The sequence below is a fragment of the Rhinatrema bivittatum genome, chromosome 5, assembly GCF_901001135.1.
Source record: "Rhinatrema bivittatum chromosome 5, aRhiBiv1.1, whole genome shotgun sequence".
Taxonomy (NCBI): Eukaryota; Metazoa; Chordata; class Amphibia; order Gymnophiona; family Rhinatrematidae; genus Rhinatrema; species Rhinatrema bivittatum.
The window spans coordinates 386264097-386286033 of record NC_042619.1 but is presented as its reverse complement, the minus strand read 5'-3'; the positions used below and the strand labels follow the sequence as shown (position 1 = coordinate 386286033).

General features: G+C 42.3%; 1 protein-coding gene across 1 annotated transcript in view; it reads right to left on the bottom strand.

The window, feature by feature from the left end:
- Positions 1-1916: 1916 nt before the first annotated feature.
- LOC115092485 (unconventional myosin-XVI-like) overlaps positions 1917-21937 on the bottom strand; it is a 507378-nt gene continuing 487357 nt past the window's right edge. The window contains 1 exon segment of the mRNA XM_029603325.1: positions 1917-6324. Within this exon segment, the coding sequence (XP_029459185.1) occupies positions 6088-6324 (237 nt within the window). The 3' untranslated portion in view covers positions 1917-6087.

Genomic DNA, 21937 nt, shown 5'->3' with positions numbered 1-21937 from the left:
GCTACAAATTTTGCCATGCATGACTTGATTGGCCATGTCACGGTATTCAAAATGATGTTTTCTCCAGAATGGTCTACACCAAGTGCTACATATCAGATTCAGGAGCAACGAATATTAGGCATGCATATTCATTGCTCCATTTGTTTCATTGGTTTTGGTGGTATGCGCATATCTGATGAATGGATAGTGGGCAGACAGAAACGAATGGTATGTATGTATGCTCGGCGTGTACATATGCACACACCATTCATTTTTGCGTGCCCACTATCTATTTGTCAGATACATACTGTGGCGATCTACCTGTCTTGGACAGGCTTGGACGGGGTCTCTGATGACCACTGTCTAGTCTGACTCGGGGATTGGTGCTCTAGCATGTGCTTATGTCTATAAGAAATTGAAGTCCCTATAGGATTTGTATGCCAGTGGTTTGCCTATTCGTGTGTCTTGACCTGGAGTTACGTAGAATTGGTACAATGCCTCACTTACCCTGTTTAAGCTCCTAGAGTAGCCTTCCTTTATTCTCTTCTCTTTCATATAATCAACTCATCAGTTAGCAGTTTGATTCTTATTTATTACACATCTCAAGGCTATCTTCCAAACTCCCCACAGGTATCAACTTTTCCAGAGTATAGATCATACCAGCCAGTCTGATGAAATTTTATTACATAATGTTCTTTCTAGTCTCTCACTAATACACCATCACAATTCCTCAACACAAGCTTAATTCTTTAACAAAGTCACCACTAAGTTTAAGTGCAGAATGTCTGTAATTTCAAGGAGCAACCTTAATTTAATCTCTCTGTTTTAGGGCTTACTCCCACATTACTTTCACTGAATACAGGATGTTAGCATTCCAGATACAAATCACATTTAAAGAGCAAAGACTTAACATCCTAGATTTAAACAACAAACCTAGCAGTGTGAGTGTTGCCACCTTTTAGCCTCCATATTATGCTTAACTGTTACTCAGCATGGACAGTTTAAATGCCTGACTTTCACTATAGTCCTACTACATTTTCAAAAGTTTGGCTACCTGTTTAACAAGCATATAAAGTACTTAAGATACTAGTATCACAGTCACCATGCTACAGTTTCCTTGTGTTTACTTCTGCTATTTACTTTAAACAAAGTCAAACAAATTTCCCATATCCATTAAGAGAATCCCTCAGCTGTGCTGCACGCTTTTCTTTTTGTAGATACTTTAGCAGTGCAGTTTAAACCAGACACAAACCTTCCTGTATGAAGGCTGTCTCTTTTATCCCTTCATATACTTATATTCAAAGGTACCCAGTGTTTCCTTTAAGACAACTCCACATGTATTTCTCACTAGGTATAACAAAAGAGTTTCTCCAAACATTACACTCCATATTCAAACCCATTTAGACGGATACTATAATAGTCTTTATCCAGCTAAATTCTAGCTGGCTAATAAGTTAGGGGGCTAGAATTTAGCCAGATAAGTTAGGGGCGGTCCAGGGGCGTAGCTGGGAGGAGTTGGGTTGGCCGTCTAAGTTAACTGTTTAACTTCAATATTCAGAGTTGGCCGGATGACTTAGGCCTAGATTTACCAATGTCGCAGGGCTCCCTGAATCGCATGCTAACTGGGGGCGAAACGGGGGGGGGGGGGGGGGGGGGGGCAGTCCTGCGATAGCTGCCAGCGATTGCACCTCCGTGGTGCGATAGCTGCCAGCGATTGCACCTCCGTGGTGCAATCTCTGCCAGCGTCGCACCAAATAACTACACCATAAAAGGTGTAGTTATTCAATGTGAAACTGACAGCGATAAACAAGCGTATCTTTCGCTGTCGGCGAAGTCTTCGCAGCATCAGCCCCAGTGCCGCCCCCGACTCCTCCTCTTCCGGGGCTGATGCCGCCCTGACTCCGCCCCCATCTTGGTATCGCATGCGATCCGCTTGGTAAATGACCCTGTTAGCCAGCTAAATCTGGTCAAATCAAAGAGCTGTCCTAAAGTTAGCCAGCTATAGTTTTAATTAAGATAGCCGGCTATATTCAGTAGAGTGGCTGCACTGGAATACGCCTCCAAAGTTAGCCGGATAAGTTTATCTGGCTAACAGGGTCATTTTTCAAATCACATTATGGCATTATCATGGGCTTTGGGGCCCAAACACCCATGATAATGTCATAATGCATGCATTATTTTTCACATCTTGCAATGCAAATGCAAATTTTGAAAATGCATTCAAAGGGAAGGAGTTTGGGTGGGGTTTATGAAAATGAGGGGTGTTTAACGTTGCATGCGATAGTGTAACACAAGTTATTGCACATTTTAATGCCGGAAATAACTACACCTTTTTTCCTGGTGTTAAGCTGTGTGATATTTATTACAAATACAAATCCCATTTCAGGTGGGAAAGGGGAGGGGAGGAGTGGAGAAAGAGAGAGAGCGCCTCTGGGGTGGCACACCTATTAGGCAACTATTTATTCCATTGTAGGCGGGTTAACTAATAAGGTGAGGTTTTGGTGGTGGACTAGAGTTTGGGGGTCAGTTTTACATGCACAGTCAGAGGTACAAACAGCACAGTACACATCAGTAAAGATTTGATGCGATTTGGAGTGAGGAAAGGGACACAAACATGAGATTTATACAATGTACTCTCGCCCTAGCTTGATGATCCTCCTACAGGGGTTTAGTTGCCTAATATGAGAGCCTTATAAAGAGTCGCTCTCTCTCTCTCATCCCCCCCAAAACAAGGAAATGCTTGTCTGGGCAGCAGTAACTCAAAAATTACCCTAACCACACCCCTTTTTTATTACATGTGCTATTCATGTGAAATTTATAGCAAAATGATAAATCTAGGCCTAACTTTGCTATTCAGATTGTGTCTGAATATAGACCTCTAAATGTCTAGATTCCTGCAGAATTTATCTAAGCACTTCAAGTTTACAGCTCCTTTAAATGCTAACATAGCCCTTTTCTTTTAATCATCTAAGGCATCAACTTAACTTAATGGCTGCAGGAATCAGGAGGCTCTGCTTCATCTTCTTCAGAGACTGTCTCCATAGTAGGCTCAGTGTCTGCCTCCCATGTGCCTCCCTGCTGATTCAAAGATTATCCTATTTATTGCACCTGACAGCAGCTCAGCTGAAGGGTGTGAACTCCCCCCCCAATCAGCTGTTCCTTTTGGGGTCATCCTGGATACTAACCCTGGGAAGTCTGGGTAATGTAGTTTCCTAGGGGGGCAGCCATTTTAAATGTCCTTATATGGCTCTAAGCAGCCCCTGTCTTATAGCCTTAAAGCTAGCTAAAGCCCTAGTAATCATCAAACACGCGTACCACCAAAACAAATTCAATGAATGTAACAACGAATGCACATTCCCCAATGAATATCAGATTTCAAGTGAAGAACACACCTTAATATGAAAATTTGCACAGAAGGAGCCTGCTTGGGTCCTACAGGTTCTCACAGGCCTGGTAAAAACCAGAAAAGTTTGAAATGTTCTAAAAAAAATAGTAAAAGAAATGAAAATAAAAACCGTGCAGTAGTGATATGTCTATGTATTTATTTTTTGCGGAGACTGTTGGCTTAGTAAGCTTGAACTTTTGATCCCTTTGAAGATGAAGACTTTGCCAGTATAATGGTTTCCCCTACTGTGTAGAGCTATGAAGGAGCAGTAATGAGTAAAACTGTATGTACATGGTACAGGTAAATACTTGAACCTCCTAAGAAGTGTTTAAAGTCTCAGGTCTTCCTTGTTTAGGAATAAAATTCTGTTTTTAAACTCTAGAATTTTGAGAAAAATTCTACTCAATAATCTACATTTTTGAATTTGATTTTTCTTTGCACATAAAAAAAAAACACACACAAATTTTCACCCATAATAAAAGCTTACACATCTGTTTAAATACAGTCTTCAGAAGATTAGAAATACTGAACCACATCTCTCAAACTCTTTTAAGATGTAGTTTTCTCAAGATACGAATATCTCCATAAAATCATATCATATACACTTGCACAGTTTTACATGTTTTGCTATGTTTTGTTTAGTTAAATACAATCCAGAAAGGTCTTATTTTGAACAATTTTCTGCCCTTTTATTAAACTGAACATGAGATGTGTGGAAATATATTGGAAAAGTGTATGATTCATAAGAAAATAGTGGAAGAAATTTGGTACTGATTAGTTTTTGAAAGATAAGAAAAAGAAAGCCAAAAATAAGCCATGTAGGTCCTGATTTACTATGGATTTTTTCCCATCCTGTCTTAATGGGAAGAAAGCATAGTGAAATAGACCTCAAGTCTGAATTTAACATATGGTTTAGCCTAAGAGCTTAAAAAAACACTACAATATTGAAATAATTTGGTACTTTGAACATACACTATGAAACAAATGCCAGCATTGTATTTATGACCTGTATTTCAGGACAGAAGAGCACCGATTTCTAGAGATGTACAAACTCTTTAAAAAAAATGTTTGCAAGCTAGTTCCACAAATTTTCAAAAAGTATCATTTGTTCACTGAATTAGCAAGAGAACTTTTAAAAAAATACCTATCCAATGTGAACCCCTTGATCTGGCAAATCTGCATTAGAGTTTGAGCAAATTTGCTGCTTCGAGGGGTTTACAATTGGCAGATTCAATATGGATTCACCCTAATTGTTGGCAAATCTGCAGTGAACCTGGATGAATTTTCCCCAGACCCAACGAGGAAATTGTCATTTAATTTCCTCAAGGAATCTGGGAAAATTCCACAACATCTCTTGAATGAAAATTGAAATTCACCTGGTTTGAATTTGACTTCAACTTCAAAATGTCTGCACATCTCTACCGATTGCATAAAGTTATAAAATTCCAGTAATAAACAAGTTAAGAATTTTGTTTGCAATTTCAATAAAGCACAAACATCTACAAAGAAATATATATAATATATATAGGGATATATATATATGGAGAGATATTTAATATAATAATTCATCAGTACACAATAAACATGTAGGAGGTAATTTTCAGAGTTACTCTGGGATTGTGCACATACAATTAGCACATATGTCCGTACATAGCATGTACGTACATACATCCTATTTTATAAACCTCAGGAGTACACGCATACTTGCAATGTTAGAAAAACAGGGCAGTTAAGAGAGGTGATCAGGGGCAGGATTCAGAAGTGCACGCACAAGTTGCTAGTTTGTAAGCATACATTGTGCATACATTGCCGAACTTGTCCATACACTTTTACACCTGCTAACTGAAATCACACTTGTCTATTGTCTGTAGTTTTTGGGTGGGAGGTCTGGGTGAACTGCTCAGGGTTTAGGGTGGAGGGTCTGGGTGGAACCGATGAATCCAAGTCTGCACGCAAGCAAGTATTTTCAGAAGTAAAGTGCACGCATACTTTCTAAAATGCCTGTCTCCACGTTAAATTCTGGATTATTATGTGCACATTGTTATAATTATTATGCATATCAAACATGTCTATGTAAATTGATAAATGGGTAGAGAAAGTTTGCAACCTCCTACATTACAAATATACGCTTATACGTTTGGGGCAGAAATATGCAGTAGTTTTGAAACTGTGCGGCACCCACCACGCAGTTTACAAAACGCCAGCATAAATCTCCACAGGCCCATTTATGAACGCAAATAGTGCTCCCAAGGATGGGTTTGGAAGTTGGGCTCAAAACCGACGACTATATGGAACAGCCGCGGCCAGAAACGTTTCCTTTTCTAGAGTTTGCCCAAATGTTTGCCAGCGTCATTTTCCTTCATGTGCACTCGTCTGCTGGCAATTCCCTTTCATGGGAGAAAGGTTGATGCTTTGTGTTTAAAACCACTTGCTTACGGTGCAGAGTTTTTTTCTCTGTTAGGGGGAAAAAAAAAAAAGATTAGAGACGAAAACAAAATTCACATACACGTACATATACATGCACACGAATACAGCTGGATCTGTGTACTCGTGTCCTCAGTGCTTCTCAGGTTTAGTCAGTTCTGCACTCATAGTCAGTCAAAGCACCTTTGATGTAGCAACTGCTTTTCCCTCCATTCTTCTCGTGGAGTGTTTGAAATTAAAAAAAAAAAAAAAAGAACAACGTTTGCCATCCCCAAAACTGTTAAAGCAGTCTTCTCAGATCATATTGTTGTATCCCATACGCTTGAAGGCAGCCTGGCGTTGCAGGAGGCTTCCTCTCCCTTCTTCAGCAGGGCTGGCTTTTTACACAGAGGAGGGGGAGGGGTCAGGCGCCTGGCCTCCGCTTGCTGCATGATGTCCTGCATGGCCCCCCGCTCCTCGCAGAGCTTCCGCCTCCAGTCCAGCAATTCCTGCAGGGCAGCGCTTTCGTTCTCCGAGAGCCGTAACTGATGTATGGCCTGTTGGAAGACAATTTTTGGAATCGTGTTATTGTAGCGTCGTCCATAACTAGATACAGGGCTGATTTACAGCACTGTTCTTCATGTTGTCCAAGCAACAAACCGTATATCATATTTTTTTTTTGCACAAGCATACCTAAGAGGATTAAAAGCTTACCCTAGCATTCTGGTAGCCCCCTGACAAAGAATTCAGAAAGTCTATCACAACAGTACAGTTAAGTACTAGACAAGTCCGGTGGTAAAATGATTTACAAATACAGCATAGCTACAAGATTCGTTTCATCCTAAGCTGGTCCTATCATACTGGTTGCAAGGGATAAATACTCATTCAAAACAGAAGAGCACTAACGAAAGGCCCAAACCAGTGACTGACTAGTAGATACACAAATACCACAAACATTAGGCAGTCGATATTCAGCTGTGGGCTATCTTGGTAAGTTAACCAAATAAACTTACCAGGGAAACTTAAACCAGATGTTCAGCAACAAAGTTGCACTGCTGATGAATATATCTAATAATCCAGATAAGTTTATCTGGAAAAGTTAGGACGGCCTTTTGACACAACTAAAGTTACTGAATAACGTAGATCAGTGGTTCCTAAACCTGCTCCGAGAGACCTCCCAGTCAGTCGGGTTTTCAGCATATCCGTAATGAATATACATGAGCTAGATTGGACCGCACCGCCTCCACTTCATGCAAATGTATCTGATGAATATTCATTGCGGGTATCCTGAAAACCTGACTGACTGGATGGCAGTCTGCCTGAATCTGACTAAGTTATTCAGATGACTTAACTCTGCCTTGGAAGGACTCTGATGTATCTGGGTAAGAGTTATCTGTCTAAACACTTAGGGGCAGATTTTCAAAAGGCCCGGCAATGCGCGTAAAGCCCCAGGACACGTGAAAGTCCCGGGGCTTGCAAAAAGGGGCGGGGAAGTCCAGGGGGCGGGGCAGGGTGGGACCAGAGGCTCCCGGCACAGTGGCTATTTGCCGCTCTGCCTGGCAGTGGGCTGGTACACACAACTTACTTCAGCCCCAGGGCTGAAGTACATTTAAAAAAAAAAAAATAAATAAAATAAAAAGGTAGGGGGGAAAGGGTGGGGAAGGTAGGGGAAGGGAAGGTGGGATGGGGGTAGGGAATGGGGGAAGGCAGTGCGGCTCGGCACATGCAAGGTGCACCTCCCCCTTGCATGCGCCGACTACCAATTTTATAACATGTGTGCGCCTGCGTGTGCTTGTTATAAAATCAGGCGTACATGTGAGCGCGCCGCGTAGCGTGCGCACATGTCCACCTGCGCGCATTTTTGAAAATTCACCCCCTTAGCTGGATAAGTTGAAGGCTATGAGTGAGGGAGATTCTTAAATTCTGTGGTTTGTCTGGCTAAACACTGAACTTAGCCGGACAAATCTTTTCAATATGGATCTCTCTGGACGAAAACTTGTTTTGCTTTTAACTTTAGGTAAACTATGTATCTATGCCATGGTATAGTAACCCACTAAATGATGGAAGATAATAATTAAAATAGCCCATTCAGTCTGCCCAGCAAGCTATTCTGTGCAGATTACAACTTCCCCTTCATTTTAGGTTGGTAATTGATAGAGATGAGCTTCGTTTTTTTCTACCAGGTCGTTTTTTTTGAGTCGGACGCTTTGGGGTAAAGTTTGTTTTTCCTCGGTGCCATTTTGGGGTAAAGTTCGTTTTTCCTCGGCGCCATTTTGATGCGAGGCAGGCCGGAAAGCCCAACAATACAGAGGGAGAAATCCCTCGTGGGACCCCGCTGGACCACCAGGGATGTTAGTAAGTTTTGGGGAGGGATTGGGATGTGGTGGTGGTGGTGGTGGGGGGGGGGGGTTTGTATTACAGTACATTTTAATGCTTGAGGTGTTTTTTTTTATTTAAAAATGTGCCTCTTCCCCCGTACAATCCCGAAAATTTTTTTCTCGTAGTTTGGGGAAAATCTGTTTCGGGGGGCAGGGCCCTCGAACCACGACGAATTAGGCAATTTTGTTGAAATTGCCTAATTCGTCATAAACGAATGCACGTCTCTAGCAATTGATGCTCCATAAAGTTTGCCTTTTCACTTTCTGTTTACAGTTGTAACTGTCACTACATGCAGTTTGCAGACAAAATACTACAGGGTAACCTCAGGGCTTCATTTCCATTCTCTTGCCGCTAGGGGATCCTCTGTGTTCACCCCGTGTTCACCATTTTTGTCTTCGCCACCTCCTCCAGGAAGGCATCCCAGGCACCCACCACCCTTGACATGAAGAAATAGTTCCTGATGTTTCTCTGTCTATTCACTACTCCCCTTTCCTCCCCCATCCTCCATGTTTCATATCACAACCCCCTAGTCCATTGGAAATGGTTTGTTGCTTGTGCGTTTCTAATATCTTTTAAGTATTCAAACATATTCGAGCTTTCTTATTACATTTGATACAAAGCTCTGACGGTTTTATCTACCTCTACTATTATATATATAATGGCTCTCCACAGACCAATTGTTAGGCAGGTTACAAAGATGCAACGCAAAATGTCATAAAGTTCATTGTAAAAAATTTGCATAATGTTATATAACGTTACAAAGTTCAATATAAAACGTCACAAAGTTTCAATGTAAAATAAGAAGTCTATGTTAATAGACTCTTCAGCTACACTGTAAACTGGTGTGATATGTCCAATGAACATCGGTATAGAAAAACAAACAAATAAATAAATTATATATATAAAATGGCCTCCAGAACTGAACACAGTATTCCAGGTGAGGCCTCACCAATGACCTGGACAGGGGCAATATCATCTCCTTTCCTCTGCTGGCTTACCTCTCTTTATGCAGCTCTGGCCCTGGTCCACACCTTGTCTCACTGCTTTGCAATCTTAAGATCATCAGACACTTTGAAGTCCATAATCAGAAGCATTTAGCCTGCTAACTCTGAAGTTAGCTAGCGAAATGGATATTTGGGAACTTATCCAGTTAAACTTGTCCAGATAAGTTAGGGGCATTCTGGGAGGAGCTGAATTATATGGATATGTTATCTGGCTAACTCCGATATTCAGAATTAGCCAGATAATGTATCCGGCTAAGTCTGGTCATCCTGTAGACCTGTCCTAAAGTTAGCCAGATAGACTTATCTGGCTAACTTTAGGATAAGTGGGTATATTTGGTTGGGTGCCCATGCTGCTGAATATATAGGCTAAGTCCGCCAGATGGTTTATCCAGCTAACTAACCAAGCTGCATAGCGGCTGAATATGAAACCCCTACAGCTATTTACATGAATCAAAAAAAAATATTTTTTTAAACTTTGAGAATTTCATCTGTTTATTTCTTGTGTCATTTTCTGCGTCGGCGTGAAACTATTTTCAGTCAAATTCTACACATTCCAGCGTCACAGTCTAGAAAGAGCGCTCATCAACATCAAAACCAAAAGACCCAAATATAGATGAAATATAACACAGAGTACAATCGTGAGTTTTGTAGCATTTCCTGAAATCTACAGTTTAAAAAAAAAAATAAACGCATACACGTGATCTGCGTTTCATGCTCTCGCTGGCAGTCGGAGTCCTATCATGAAGGGGTTATATATTGCTCTACCCACCTTCACATCAACCTCTGGTCCACTAATTTATTTTTCCCTCCGAAAAAGAAAGTTTTTCGCCCCAAGAACCAATTGCGGGCCATGAGTGCGCATTACTGCATGCATTATGGCTTCTGTGTTTGGTGCATGCAGATTTTTTTAGTACATTCCTAATTAGCACGCGCGGACTTTATTACATCCCGCACTTCAGCTGGTTGTTGCCGGGCGAGACCAAAAAACATCCATGCAGAGAAATCGGGCGGATTTCAGTGCGGGTCTTATTCCATAATAGCCCCACAGTCTCTGGGAAGAAGGTTGCAACCATTGCTGAATAGCGACTACTGGCTGGAACTTTTATTGGGTTCTGGGAAGAACCACAGTCCATCATTCCCAGTCAAGGACCTTCACGGGAAAGTTTTAAGAACAGGGGAAATAACCTGAGAATGAAGGTTTATGGTGCTGATGCCTAATAGTGACTGGTTCTGACTGAGCCGGAAGCACAAGGAAGCAGGAGAAAGCTACTGGATTAAAAAAGTATTATAAAAAAGTGCGTGTGTGTTTGTGTTTTAGTGGGGACCTGTGGAGCGTTGATGGTGACAGGTGGGCTTTGCTGAGCTCATGCTAGTAGGCCAACGTTTTTTCTGCTGCCACCGAGTGAAAATTGATTGGAACCAACCTGAAATGGTTGCCAAATGGATATGCACCAGATGATGAACAAGAAATATGGCTGAACAGACAGTGTCCAACTATGAACTCCTATACCGAAAATGGCAAAAGCGGCAGAGATGGGCGGGAACGAGATGAGTTCAGCACGTGCAGCCTCGCCGGTTCAGAATACGCAGACAGGAGAGAATGACCTGCCAGGAATTGGAAGCAGGTTTGCTGAAAGGAATTAAAGCACTAAGTTACCAGTTCCCTCGTGACTTGTGAGCGATTTAAGAAACAACAGGGAATATGGACAATAAAGTTAGATGCAATCAAACCTTGGCTAGCGGAGGAGAGAAAGGATTAGTTATTTACAAGACTGTGGGGAGTTTCCTTCATTAGAAACGAAGGAGCTAAGAAACAGAAATGCTTTCGGAGAAGGTAATTGAACTGGAGGGATAGTTCAAGAAGATGAGAAGGGTCAGAAAGGTCCCAATACAGCAATTTGTATCAAAGTGCACTTGAAAAGCTCACTGGAAACTGGAGAGGGATGAGCAGAGGCCTAGCGAGGGTCTCCGGCACCCCGGGGCCAATTTATATTTATTTAAAATCTTATATTCCGCAACTTCTCGCCCAAAGCATTCGGCGTTGTCTCCCCCCTGTGGGCCCCCCCCCCCCCAGCGTCACCCGCCAGCGCTTCCACCACACAGCGCCACTGCGCGGGGTCTCTTCACTGCGGAGGGATGGGAACCTAGCCAGCGCGTCACCACACGGCGCCACCGCACGGGGTCTCTCCACTGCGGAGGGATGGGAACCCAGCCAGCGCGTCACCACAGGGCGCCGCCGTGCAAACAATTACTGAGCTGGTCCCTCCTCATTCCGGGGTTTTTTTGTCATTACATTTAATTTGTATTCTTTTACTAATCGGGGTCAGTGCAAGGGTATTAGGCACCCTAAGTGAATCTTACAGCTTTATGTCCAGCCTTACCCCCACCACAGCTCTCTCCACCACACAATTTCAAAGTATGCATTTATAATAAAATATTTTACATGAAGAAACACTCAGTCTTTTGAAGTAAAAATATCACAACAGTGGGCCGGATTTTAAAAGGGTTACGCGCATAAGGTACGAGCGTAACCCTTTTAAAACCTCCCTGCACGTGCCACGGGACGCGCGCAAGTCCCGGGGCTTGCCTGGGGGGGCATGTCGGGAGTGATGCTGCGTTTTTGGGGCGTGTCCGGGGGCATGTTTCCGGCTCGGGGGCGTGGCCGAGTGCCCCGACTCAGCAGCCTCTGTCAGGGCCTGCCACACCAGCGTGCGTAAGTTACTACTGCCCGGAGGCAGTAGTAACTTTTAAGATAAAGGTAGGGAGGGGGTTTAGATAGGGCCAGGGGGGTGGGTTAGGTAGGGGGAGGAAAGGGATTATTGCTCTCATATATGCACACATGCTGAATCATAGAACATGTTCTCACACGCAGAGATATGCTCAATTCCTCCTCCCCTCCCCATCGGACACATTCACTTCTTCCCATCGGAAGCAGAAGTCCAGTGGGCAGCCTCCTCTTCTGGAAGATGCTGGGGCTGTCGCCGCACTGTTTCCTAGGGATGTGCAGAGGGATGCCATACGTTGCATTCGGTATTCGTATTCGTCGGGGGGCAGATACGTTGCATTCGGCAAGGGGGGCCCCCGATACGTTCATGCATTCATTCTTATTCATTTCCCGGCTAAAGTTGAATTAACTACAACCCCCCACCCTCCTGACCCAACCCCCCCAAGACTTACCAAAACTCCCGGTGGTCCAGCGGGGGGTCCGGGAGCCATCTCCTACCCTCTCACACCTTCGGCAGCCAGTATTCAAAATGGCGCCGATAGCCTTTTACCTTACTATGTCACAGAGGCTACCAGGGGGTCAGGAGGATGGGGGGTTTGTTTAAATTCGCTCCTTTAGACGGCCGAACAATTCGGTGAAGATTCATTGTATTCGTGGGGAATCGCGATACGTTTCGCTTCCCACGAATACAATGAATATGGCCCTATACGTTGCGGATCACCAATACGTTGGAAACGAATGCACACCCCTACTGTTTCCTGCGTTTGCGAGGAATGCACGGGCCCAGGGCTGATGCTTCCTTTTCCTGCCTGTGGGGCGGAGGGCGCGCTGTTCTTTCCTCTAGCCACAACTGCACGGCCTCTCCTCCTTCCCGCCAGCGTAGACCCACCACGTCCGTTTCCAGGCTGTGCGGGCGGGAAGAAGAGACCATGCTGTCACTGCCTCCAGACTGATGGCACTCTAGACCAGGAGTGAGCAGACGTTTTGAGACAAGGCCCCTTCCTTCCATTCATACAATTTGTTGGGCTCCCCACCCACCAAAGTTAGATTACATCATGTATATTATATATTTCCATATAATATGTCAAAGTCTCTCACCAACCAATCAGCTGTTGAACTGTTTGCCAAATAGCAGTCAAACATCCTGCCAGCCAGAAGCTCAAAATTCCAGCTTTGATTCTCTTCAGGTTGCTGAAAGGAGCAATCAGATGCACAGAAACACAAAGAGAGGCAGATACCACACCACATCCAGACAGGCACCTCACAGCACAAACTCCTTTCAGTGCCAGACACATTGTGAACTAATACAAAACCCTACAAAAATCTATACAGCAAACATCATAACATAACAGTAATAACACCAAGAACTCAAACAAGAACCCTACCTGTCAAAAAGCATAGATAAATATTACACTGGGTCCCAGAATACCAATGCACTACCTACTGGGGAAACAAAACAAATCCAATATAGTTATAGATCCACACACAGACACTACACACTAGCAAAATCCCTCATCTTGGCCACATGTGCAGAGCAGAGACGGATCCTCACCAAATACAGAATAAAGGATCACAAATTAGAATCAGCAATATACAGACAAAAACTGAAATGGAAATCCCATGAAGCCAGACTGTGTGTAACAATGGAAAAACAGAACCACCATTCATCATAAAACAAACAATAAAATCAAGAAACATAAAGCGACAATTATAACAGAAAAAATATACCAATAAAAGAATATTTTAAAACCACTGACAAATAGATTAACTTCTATTAAAGTCATACGAACATAAGATATGTCATACTGGGTCAGAACAAGGGTCCATCAAGCCCAGCATCCTGTTTCCAACAGTGGCCAATCCAGGGTACAAGTACCTGGCAAGTACCCAAAAACTAAGTCTATCCCATGCTCCTGATGCTAGTAATAACAGTGGCTATTTTCTAAGTCAATCTTGATTAATAGCAGTCAAATCACATTATTGCATTATCAGGGGCTTTAGGGCCCGAACACCCATGATAATGCCGTAACGCATGCATTATTTTTCACATCACAAGTTATAAAATCGGGTGTACATCTGCTCATTCCCTAGACAGTACTAACTCTCTCCAACCAATGCCCCCCCTCCCCCCATACAATCCCTCTCACATTCACAGACCTCTCCCTTTCTCTCAACCACACACACACACACACACACACACACACACACACACACACACACACACAACAAATCCAAACCATTCTCTCAGCTCTCAAGCCAATTCCCTCAGTGTCCCTCTGATCTTCAACCACCAGGCAACCCTTCTTTCATTTTCTCAAATCCTCCTCACTTCCTCCACAGCTGATTCTCCCCAGTCCTTACCTCCGTCACCACCACTGATATAGGTCAACAGAAGGAGAAGGAGACCAGCATGGCCTTAGACCAGACACCCCCTCTTCTTCCACTTGGGGTTTGACTATTTGAGTCACAAGAGACACCTTATAGCTGCATGGTTCAATGCTCTAATCAGGCCCTGGATAGTAGAGCAGGAAGAAGTGGCCAGAGGAAATACTGCACTCCTCATCCTCCTACTACTACTAGCCTGGGTTAGCAGTGGGTGGGAAGTCATGGGGAAGGGTTTTTCTGGGGAGATGGGCCGTGTAGGGTCACCTTGGTGACAGGCTTCATACTTTGTCCCAATGAGATTGGTTCTACTGGGCTACCTCAGTGGCATGGTCTAGGATTCGGTCCAGCAGAATGGGTTTTGCAGAGCTACCTTAGTCCACCTACTCCTCCCAGACCCCAATGTGAATGAAGGTTCTGCTTCCTCTTGTTGGGTCTCATCGTCTGTAAATGGTAAAACCTTGTATGTCTAAGAACATAAGAAATTGCCATGCTGGGTCAGACCAAGGGTCCATCAAGCCCAGCATCCTGTTTCCAACAGAGGCCAAACCAGGGCACAAGAACCTGGCAATTACCCAAACACCAAGAAGATCCCATGCTACTGATGCAATTACTAGCAGTGGCTATTCCCTAAGTAAACCTGATTAATAGCAGTTAATGGACTTCTCTTCCAAGAACTTATCCAAACCTTTTTTGAACCCAGCTACGCTAACTGCACTAACCACATCCTCTGGCAACAAATTCCAGAGCTTTATTGTGCGTTGAGTGAAAAAGCATTTTCTTCGATTAATCTTAAATGTGCTACTTGCTAACTTCATGGAATGCCCCCTAGTCCTTCTATTATTCGAAAGTGTAAATAACCGAGTCACATCTACTCGTTCAAGACCTCTCATGATCTTAAAGACTATTATATCCCCCCTCAGCCGTCTCTTCTCCAAACTGCAAAGCCCTAACCTCTTCAGCCTTTCCTCATAGGCGAGCTGTTCCATCCCCTTTATCATTTTGGTTGCCCTTCTCTGTACCTTCTCCATTGCAACTATATCTTTTTTGAGATACGGCGACCAGAATTGTACACAGTATTCAAGGTGTGGTCTCACCATGGAGCGATATAGAGGCATTATGACATTTTCCGTTTTATTAACCATTCCCTTCCTAATAATTCCTAACATTCTATTTGCAGCACACTGAGCCGACGATTTCAATGTATTATCTACTATGACGCCTAGATCTCTTTCTTGGGTGGTAGCTCCTAATATGGAACCTAACATCGTGTAACTACAGGAAGGGTTATTTTTCCCTATATGCAACAACTTGCACTTGTCCACATTAAATTTCATCTGCCATTTGGATGCCCAATCTTCCAGTCTTGCAAGGTCCTCCTGTAATGTATCACAGTCTGCTTGTGATTTAACTACTCTGAATACGTTGATCTTTGCCAGTACCGATTACTGTAACACCCTTATGCTAGGCATACCATACATGTCACTAAGACCACTACAGATATTGCAAAACACAGCTGCTAGAATTTTAACCGGCAAAAGCAAGAGAGACCACATCACAGAAACCCTAGCAGAACTACACTGGCTACCCATTGAACAAAGAATTCAGTACAAAACACTATGCACCATACATAAATTAATACACAATGAAAAAGCAGACTGGCTGAACACAGCCCTTCGTGTACCCGTCCCAAATAGGAATCTGAGATCTGCCAACAAAGCACTCCTCACTATTCCATCAGTCAAAACAGCTAGACTCACACAAGTAAGAGAAAGAGCTCTATCCTTGGTAGGACCCATACTTTGGAACACCATGCCCACAGAGTTGAGACTACAAAGCAACAACAAAACCTTCAGAAAAAATCTAAAAACCTGGCTTTTTAAACTAGCTTACCAAAAAGAGAAAGGAGAATAGTACTCAAGGGAAAGCAGGTACAAACAAACAATTGAACAACAAACACATAACCAAAATCAATGTGTGTCATTTTAATCAGAATAAGTTTCATTCTTTTAAAGCTCAGCAAAAGGATGAAAGTACAATGATAAAGGTAATCTAGTAACCTAAACTGTTAAAATGTAAACTGGAAATGACTCATTACACTTACCAATTAATATCATTTACAAACTATGTTACCGACCCTAAAATGGCACCTATGTAAATTAAGATACATTAGCCTCTTTTTATGTGCCTTAATGTAAACCGTTGTGACGGTCCCCACCAAACGACGGTATAGAAAAATGTTAAATAAATAAATAAATAATTTTGTATCATCCGCAAATTTGATAACGTCACTCATATTCCTTTCAAGATCATTTATATATATATTGAAAAGCACAGATTTATATATATATTGAAAAGCACAGATGAAAAGGAACACAGATGGGCACATTGTCAGATGCATAATGACTGCACATTATAAATACTGCAAAGCACACCTGAAAATAATTTCTGTTATATATTCTGAGGGCTATTTACTTGGATAAAAGGGCATTTTGAAATTTGCCCACCCTGTCTGCCAGTAAAACTAAGCATGCTGTGCTACAACATGTGTTATTTTACCCACATTGAACAGAAGTATTTCCTGGAACAGGATTAGGGCAGAGAATGCAACAACGTGCACTATTTTGCTTTTTTTTTTTTTTTTAAACCAGGCACGCTGTTTTTAACCATAAAAGTATCCACAGGAAAAAAAAGAGGAGAAAATCTCTGGGGGTACTATTTTCTTGGACAATTTTCAAAATGAAAAGTGCTCCCATGCTTTCCCTTTGAGACTGGCGCAAAATCCATGTGTGTGTGTGTGTGTGTCTTTGTCCGCATAGTTTTGAGAACTGTCCCCATATCTCTCAAGGTCTGTAAAATGTGTTTCTATATATGAGCTATTAGAAGCACTGTCCTAATGAACATATTGATGTTTGGAATGATGCTGTGATTGTTTCCTACAGTTTCCTGGATAAGCAGAATTTTGATTGATGCGTCCAATAATCGTCTCTTGCTTAGGTGCCAGTAGAAGGGGGAAATCTTGTTAATGGTGTCGAGGGACTTGCGGTCATCAAAGGAATGCTGGTCTCATCTGCACTACACTCCCTGCTGGTACAATGTTCTGCTTTTTATCGCTGAAGCTTTAACTTCAATGTCGGCAAAGCTCCCGAGTCCTATAATCAGGGGTTTATGTATTAATTGCTTACTGAATTACTGTTTGTTACTTTACTAATTTTTATGTAAAGTAGTATTATTTGGATTATTAATATTTTTTGAGTCTGTCCACAGATTAGTATAATTATGGTAGCTCACAATGAAATACAATCACCTTGATGATGTAGTACTTGATACTATTATTGATTGCAATATCTATATAGAAACAATGGCAGAGAATACCGCAAAACCTACTTTTCCTTCTTATTATGGTACTGCAAATCAACTTGAGGTTCAGGTTTACCTTTTGTTACTGTGCAGCTAAGGATCTTTCATGCGTATGCAATAGTTTCTTATAATCTACTCCAATACTATTCGGAATTCCACCACCTTTTTTTTTTTTTTAGAAGTTGCTTCATGTCATTGCCACCCTTTCCATGACGATATGTTTCATTATGCTACCCTGCATCTACTCCACATTGGCCTCATAGCATGCCAACTTTTTCCTAGATCTTCCTTTTCAATCAGAAATGCCCACCTCCTTCCACTGTTTATCCCTTTGTGATATCTGAATGACAATCATCATATGCTAAGCTCTCAGAGGTTCCTCATCATCTTGCCACCGTTGCTCTGCCTACAGTAACTGTTCCCTGATATTGTCGCTCTTGCAGACGTCCCAGTTGAAAGCTGTCTTTTGCCATCTTGTTGCTGCTCCTTTGCTTTAAGGATTTCATTTTTTAATCGTGATCCTATATCTTTATCCAAATCAGAGATTTGGGTTGCAGGCCCCACCTCTGGTGATATTGGTGGTGGTGGTGGTAATGGGGGGGGTAGAGTGTGTCTTTAAACTTTGAATGCCAATGCTGAAGGTGTCCTGCTCATGCCCTTTGTTGTGTGCAGGAAAGAGTGTGACTAAGGAACTGATCCTTTTTTGTGCTCCTTCGTGCATAATTGAGTGTGCCTCATTTTTTTGTTTGAAATAAGAATGGTATATTTGGTGTTTATAATATTCCTACTTGCTTGGTTGAATTGAAATGACTCTTAAAAAGTGTTGGTGTCTGAATCTCAAACTCACTGATCCCTGTTAGCATTGGTTATGGCCATTATAATAGAGGTAGAGAGATTTACTAAAGCCAATCAAGTTTTAGTTAACCAATTTTGCGCCGATGTTTATTCAGTAATTTCCAAGTCACATCTTGATAAATGCAGGGGCGGTTTTAAGAGTTTGTTAATGTTGATGTCAATTGACATCAAGACTGATTCTAATTATGAATTGTTGCATCTTCATGAGGTATATATATTTTTTATATATCAACCGATCTTTTGTCTACTTATTTTTCTTCTCTTATTGATGCCACGATTATAACAGCAACATGAATATGAAATGAGCATGAAAAAATGATTGATAATGTCCCATGGATATGTGCTCCTTGTTTACATGCAATAATCCACTGTGAACTCTTATTTAATGAACAATATACTTTGCTAATCCATAGTGTTGCATTTTCAGATTAAGATCTATACCAGTGACACCACCCCTTTAATTACAATCTTCTGTCTGACTAAATCCCTTTTTTTTTTAGAACAAACCAAAGTGCCTCCAACATTCCCTATACTCCCTGAAGATATCATCAAAGATGGTGCAGCAGAGCAAAGCTCAATAAAATGATAAGGATGTGACCACTGAAGTTCTCCTATTCCCAAACTGACAGAGGAGTTAGACGTGAAGAGGGATTTAGTATCTGCTAGAAGAAAGGAGTTCTCACTTTCTGCTGATCCATCATAAAAATAATTCATCAATGATCAAGATAAGAGATTTAAGGCATCCCCTGCTGGGTCGAAGAAAGTATAAAAAATGAGTTTGTAAATCCAAGTTGTGGTCATTTTTGTTTGGTCTGTAAAAATCTGAAATCCATGCAGAGAAATAAGTGGACAATTTCACATGAGAACCTCAGAGTATGTTTAGATTGACTATATATATATATATATATATATATATATATATATATATATAAATATATAAAGTAGATTAAAACAAACAAAATCAGCAAATACCTACACAAACAAGATAAAACTCTTGCAAATTATAACAAACTCTGTTTTAAATTGCTATATTACCTGCATAATTCACTAATGTTTTTATGGTAACTTTTAAAAAAAGAATTGTTTGCCTATCTATAATGCCTTGTAACAGTCTTCATTCCCTTGTGCATTTTTCACAATCTACTGTTTATAAAAATGAAAAATTGAAATGAATTAAAATAGGAGTTTGTTTTTCTCATCTATACAGCATCATCAGAAACGTTCAATTACAGAAATGTTTAAAATGCAATTTAAAAGCAGAGGTCATGACATGCCGAATAAGAAGCTGCCCATAGATCTTTCAGGCTAACATTATTCAAAGCTAGAGATTGAGGTAAAGTTATAAGACAATGTCAATCCCTTGGAGATCTATCAGGCCCACCACTTACAGTGGAAACAGTTTGGTACCACCAAGACACTGCCACAATCAGGTCAACCCTCTGAAGTCAATAGCTATGGGTTAAAAAGACTGCCGCGGAAGGTCTTTGGTTGAGATTGTGGAAAATTTTAATTGTTCAACAATTTCAAGCTTATCCCACAAACATGGCCTGTATGGGAGGGTGGCAAGAGGGATGCCACTGCTGAAGAAAAGCCATATGATTCAGCATTTGCAAAGAAACACTTGGGGGACACTGCATGCATGTGGGAGTAGGCTATAGTGGAACGTTTTGGTCTCAACTCTAAGCGATGTGTGATATAAAACATCACCCTGCTAACACCATCCCTACAGTAAATCATGGTGGTGACAACATTATGCTGTAGAGCTGCTTTGCAGTAGCAGGAGTAAGAGGTGATATGACACAGACTTTCAGATACTTTCAGGTTTTAATGATCCAAAGACAACGACAAACCTTTTCTGTTGCAAAAAAAATCAGCAGAACCAGAGGTCACGATTTAAAACTCCAGGGAGGAAGACTCAGAACCAATGTCAGGAAGATCAAAGAAAAGATGGAAAGTGCAAAGTACAGGCAGATCACGGAGGAAAACCTGTTCCTTTTTGTGCTATACCTGGGGATGGGGAGAAGATTTCTGGCTAAATTCTCACTTCCTAACTTATTAGCCAGCTAGAATTTAGCTAGATATGTGCCCAAATTGTTGCGATGTTTCTTGCAGGCCTAGCCACGAGCAGCCTCTCACCTTCGTGGCCCGGAGGCTGCTGACGCCAGGCTCCTGGTGCAGTGGGGCTGTCGCCGCTGACCTCTCTCTGTGAGGTGGGCAGGGCTGCCGCCGTCATGCTTTTTCACGGAAAACCAGAGGTGCATCCCCTTGCACATAATGGGGGTAATACCAGGACTGGCTCCATTTGTCATCTTAAATTTCTGTCCATTGAAATTATGTATCTAGTTCTCTATTTTATATATATATAGGCATCAATGCAAACCAAGACAGTTAAACATATTTTGGGCTTCCTCTGCCATCAGAAGAACTGAGATTCAGCATGTGTTCTGGAAGCCTTCAACAGACTTATTTAAAGGTAATTTTCAAAGATTTGCATGGAAGTTGGTGCATGTAAAATCAGCTTATATATGCATAAGCAGCCTTTGTGCGCATTAAGCACATTTACAGAAGGGCAGAAGTACGCGTGTACTGTTGCTGCCGCGCAAAATAGTCTGAATGTACAAAAGAGGGCATTTTACGGGTGTTCTAGGATGGAGTTTGGAAGTGCACACACATTTAAGTATTTTATAATTGGAGAATACGTATACATCATCAAAAGTGTACGCATGCTTTTACACCTGCTAATCAAGTCATGGAAATTAAATCTAGCTTCTCTTTTGTCGGCAGTTTTTAGATGGGTATCTGAAGCGAGTGGGGGGGGAGGGGGAGGGTGTGGGTCAACTAGTGAATGCCTCTGTAAACTAGAACTTGGAAGTATGCGCACAAATATTTTCATTGGTGAGATCCGTGCCCACCTCAGCTAACTCCGTACATAAACTGAGGATTAGTATGCACACATGCTACAATAATGTAACGCGTAAAATACGTGAGTGTACTTTTATAAAATAGGTGCAGAAACTATGCAGATCCCTGAATTTAAAAATGTGTGTGTGCACTGAAATATATGGGGCAGATTTTAAATACTTGCGCAAACTTTCCTTCACCCTCCCCCCACCTTCCCCTCCCCTCCCCTACCTAACCCACCCCCCCGGCCCTATCTAAACCCCCCCCTTAACTTTGTGCACGTCGGCCGGCTGCCCCGCTCCGTGGTCCGATCCCGGGGGCTGTTCCGGAGGCCGCGGCCATGCCCCCGGAACGCCCCCGGGCTGAAACCACGCCCATGTTGCCGCCCCCCAAACACCGTGCCCCACCCCCTAAATGCCACGTCATCCCGCCACGCCCCCGTCAGGAAGCCCCGGGACTTACGCGCGTCCTGGGGCTCTGCGCGCGCCGGCGGCTTATGCAAAATAGGCGCGCCGGCGCGCGCAGGGGTTTTAAAATCCACCCCTATGTGCGTAATTTCACGGC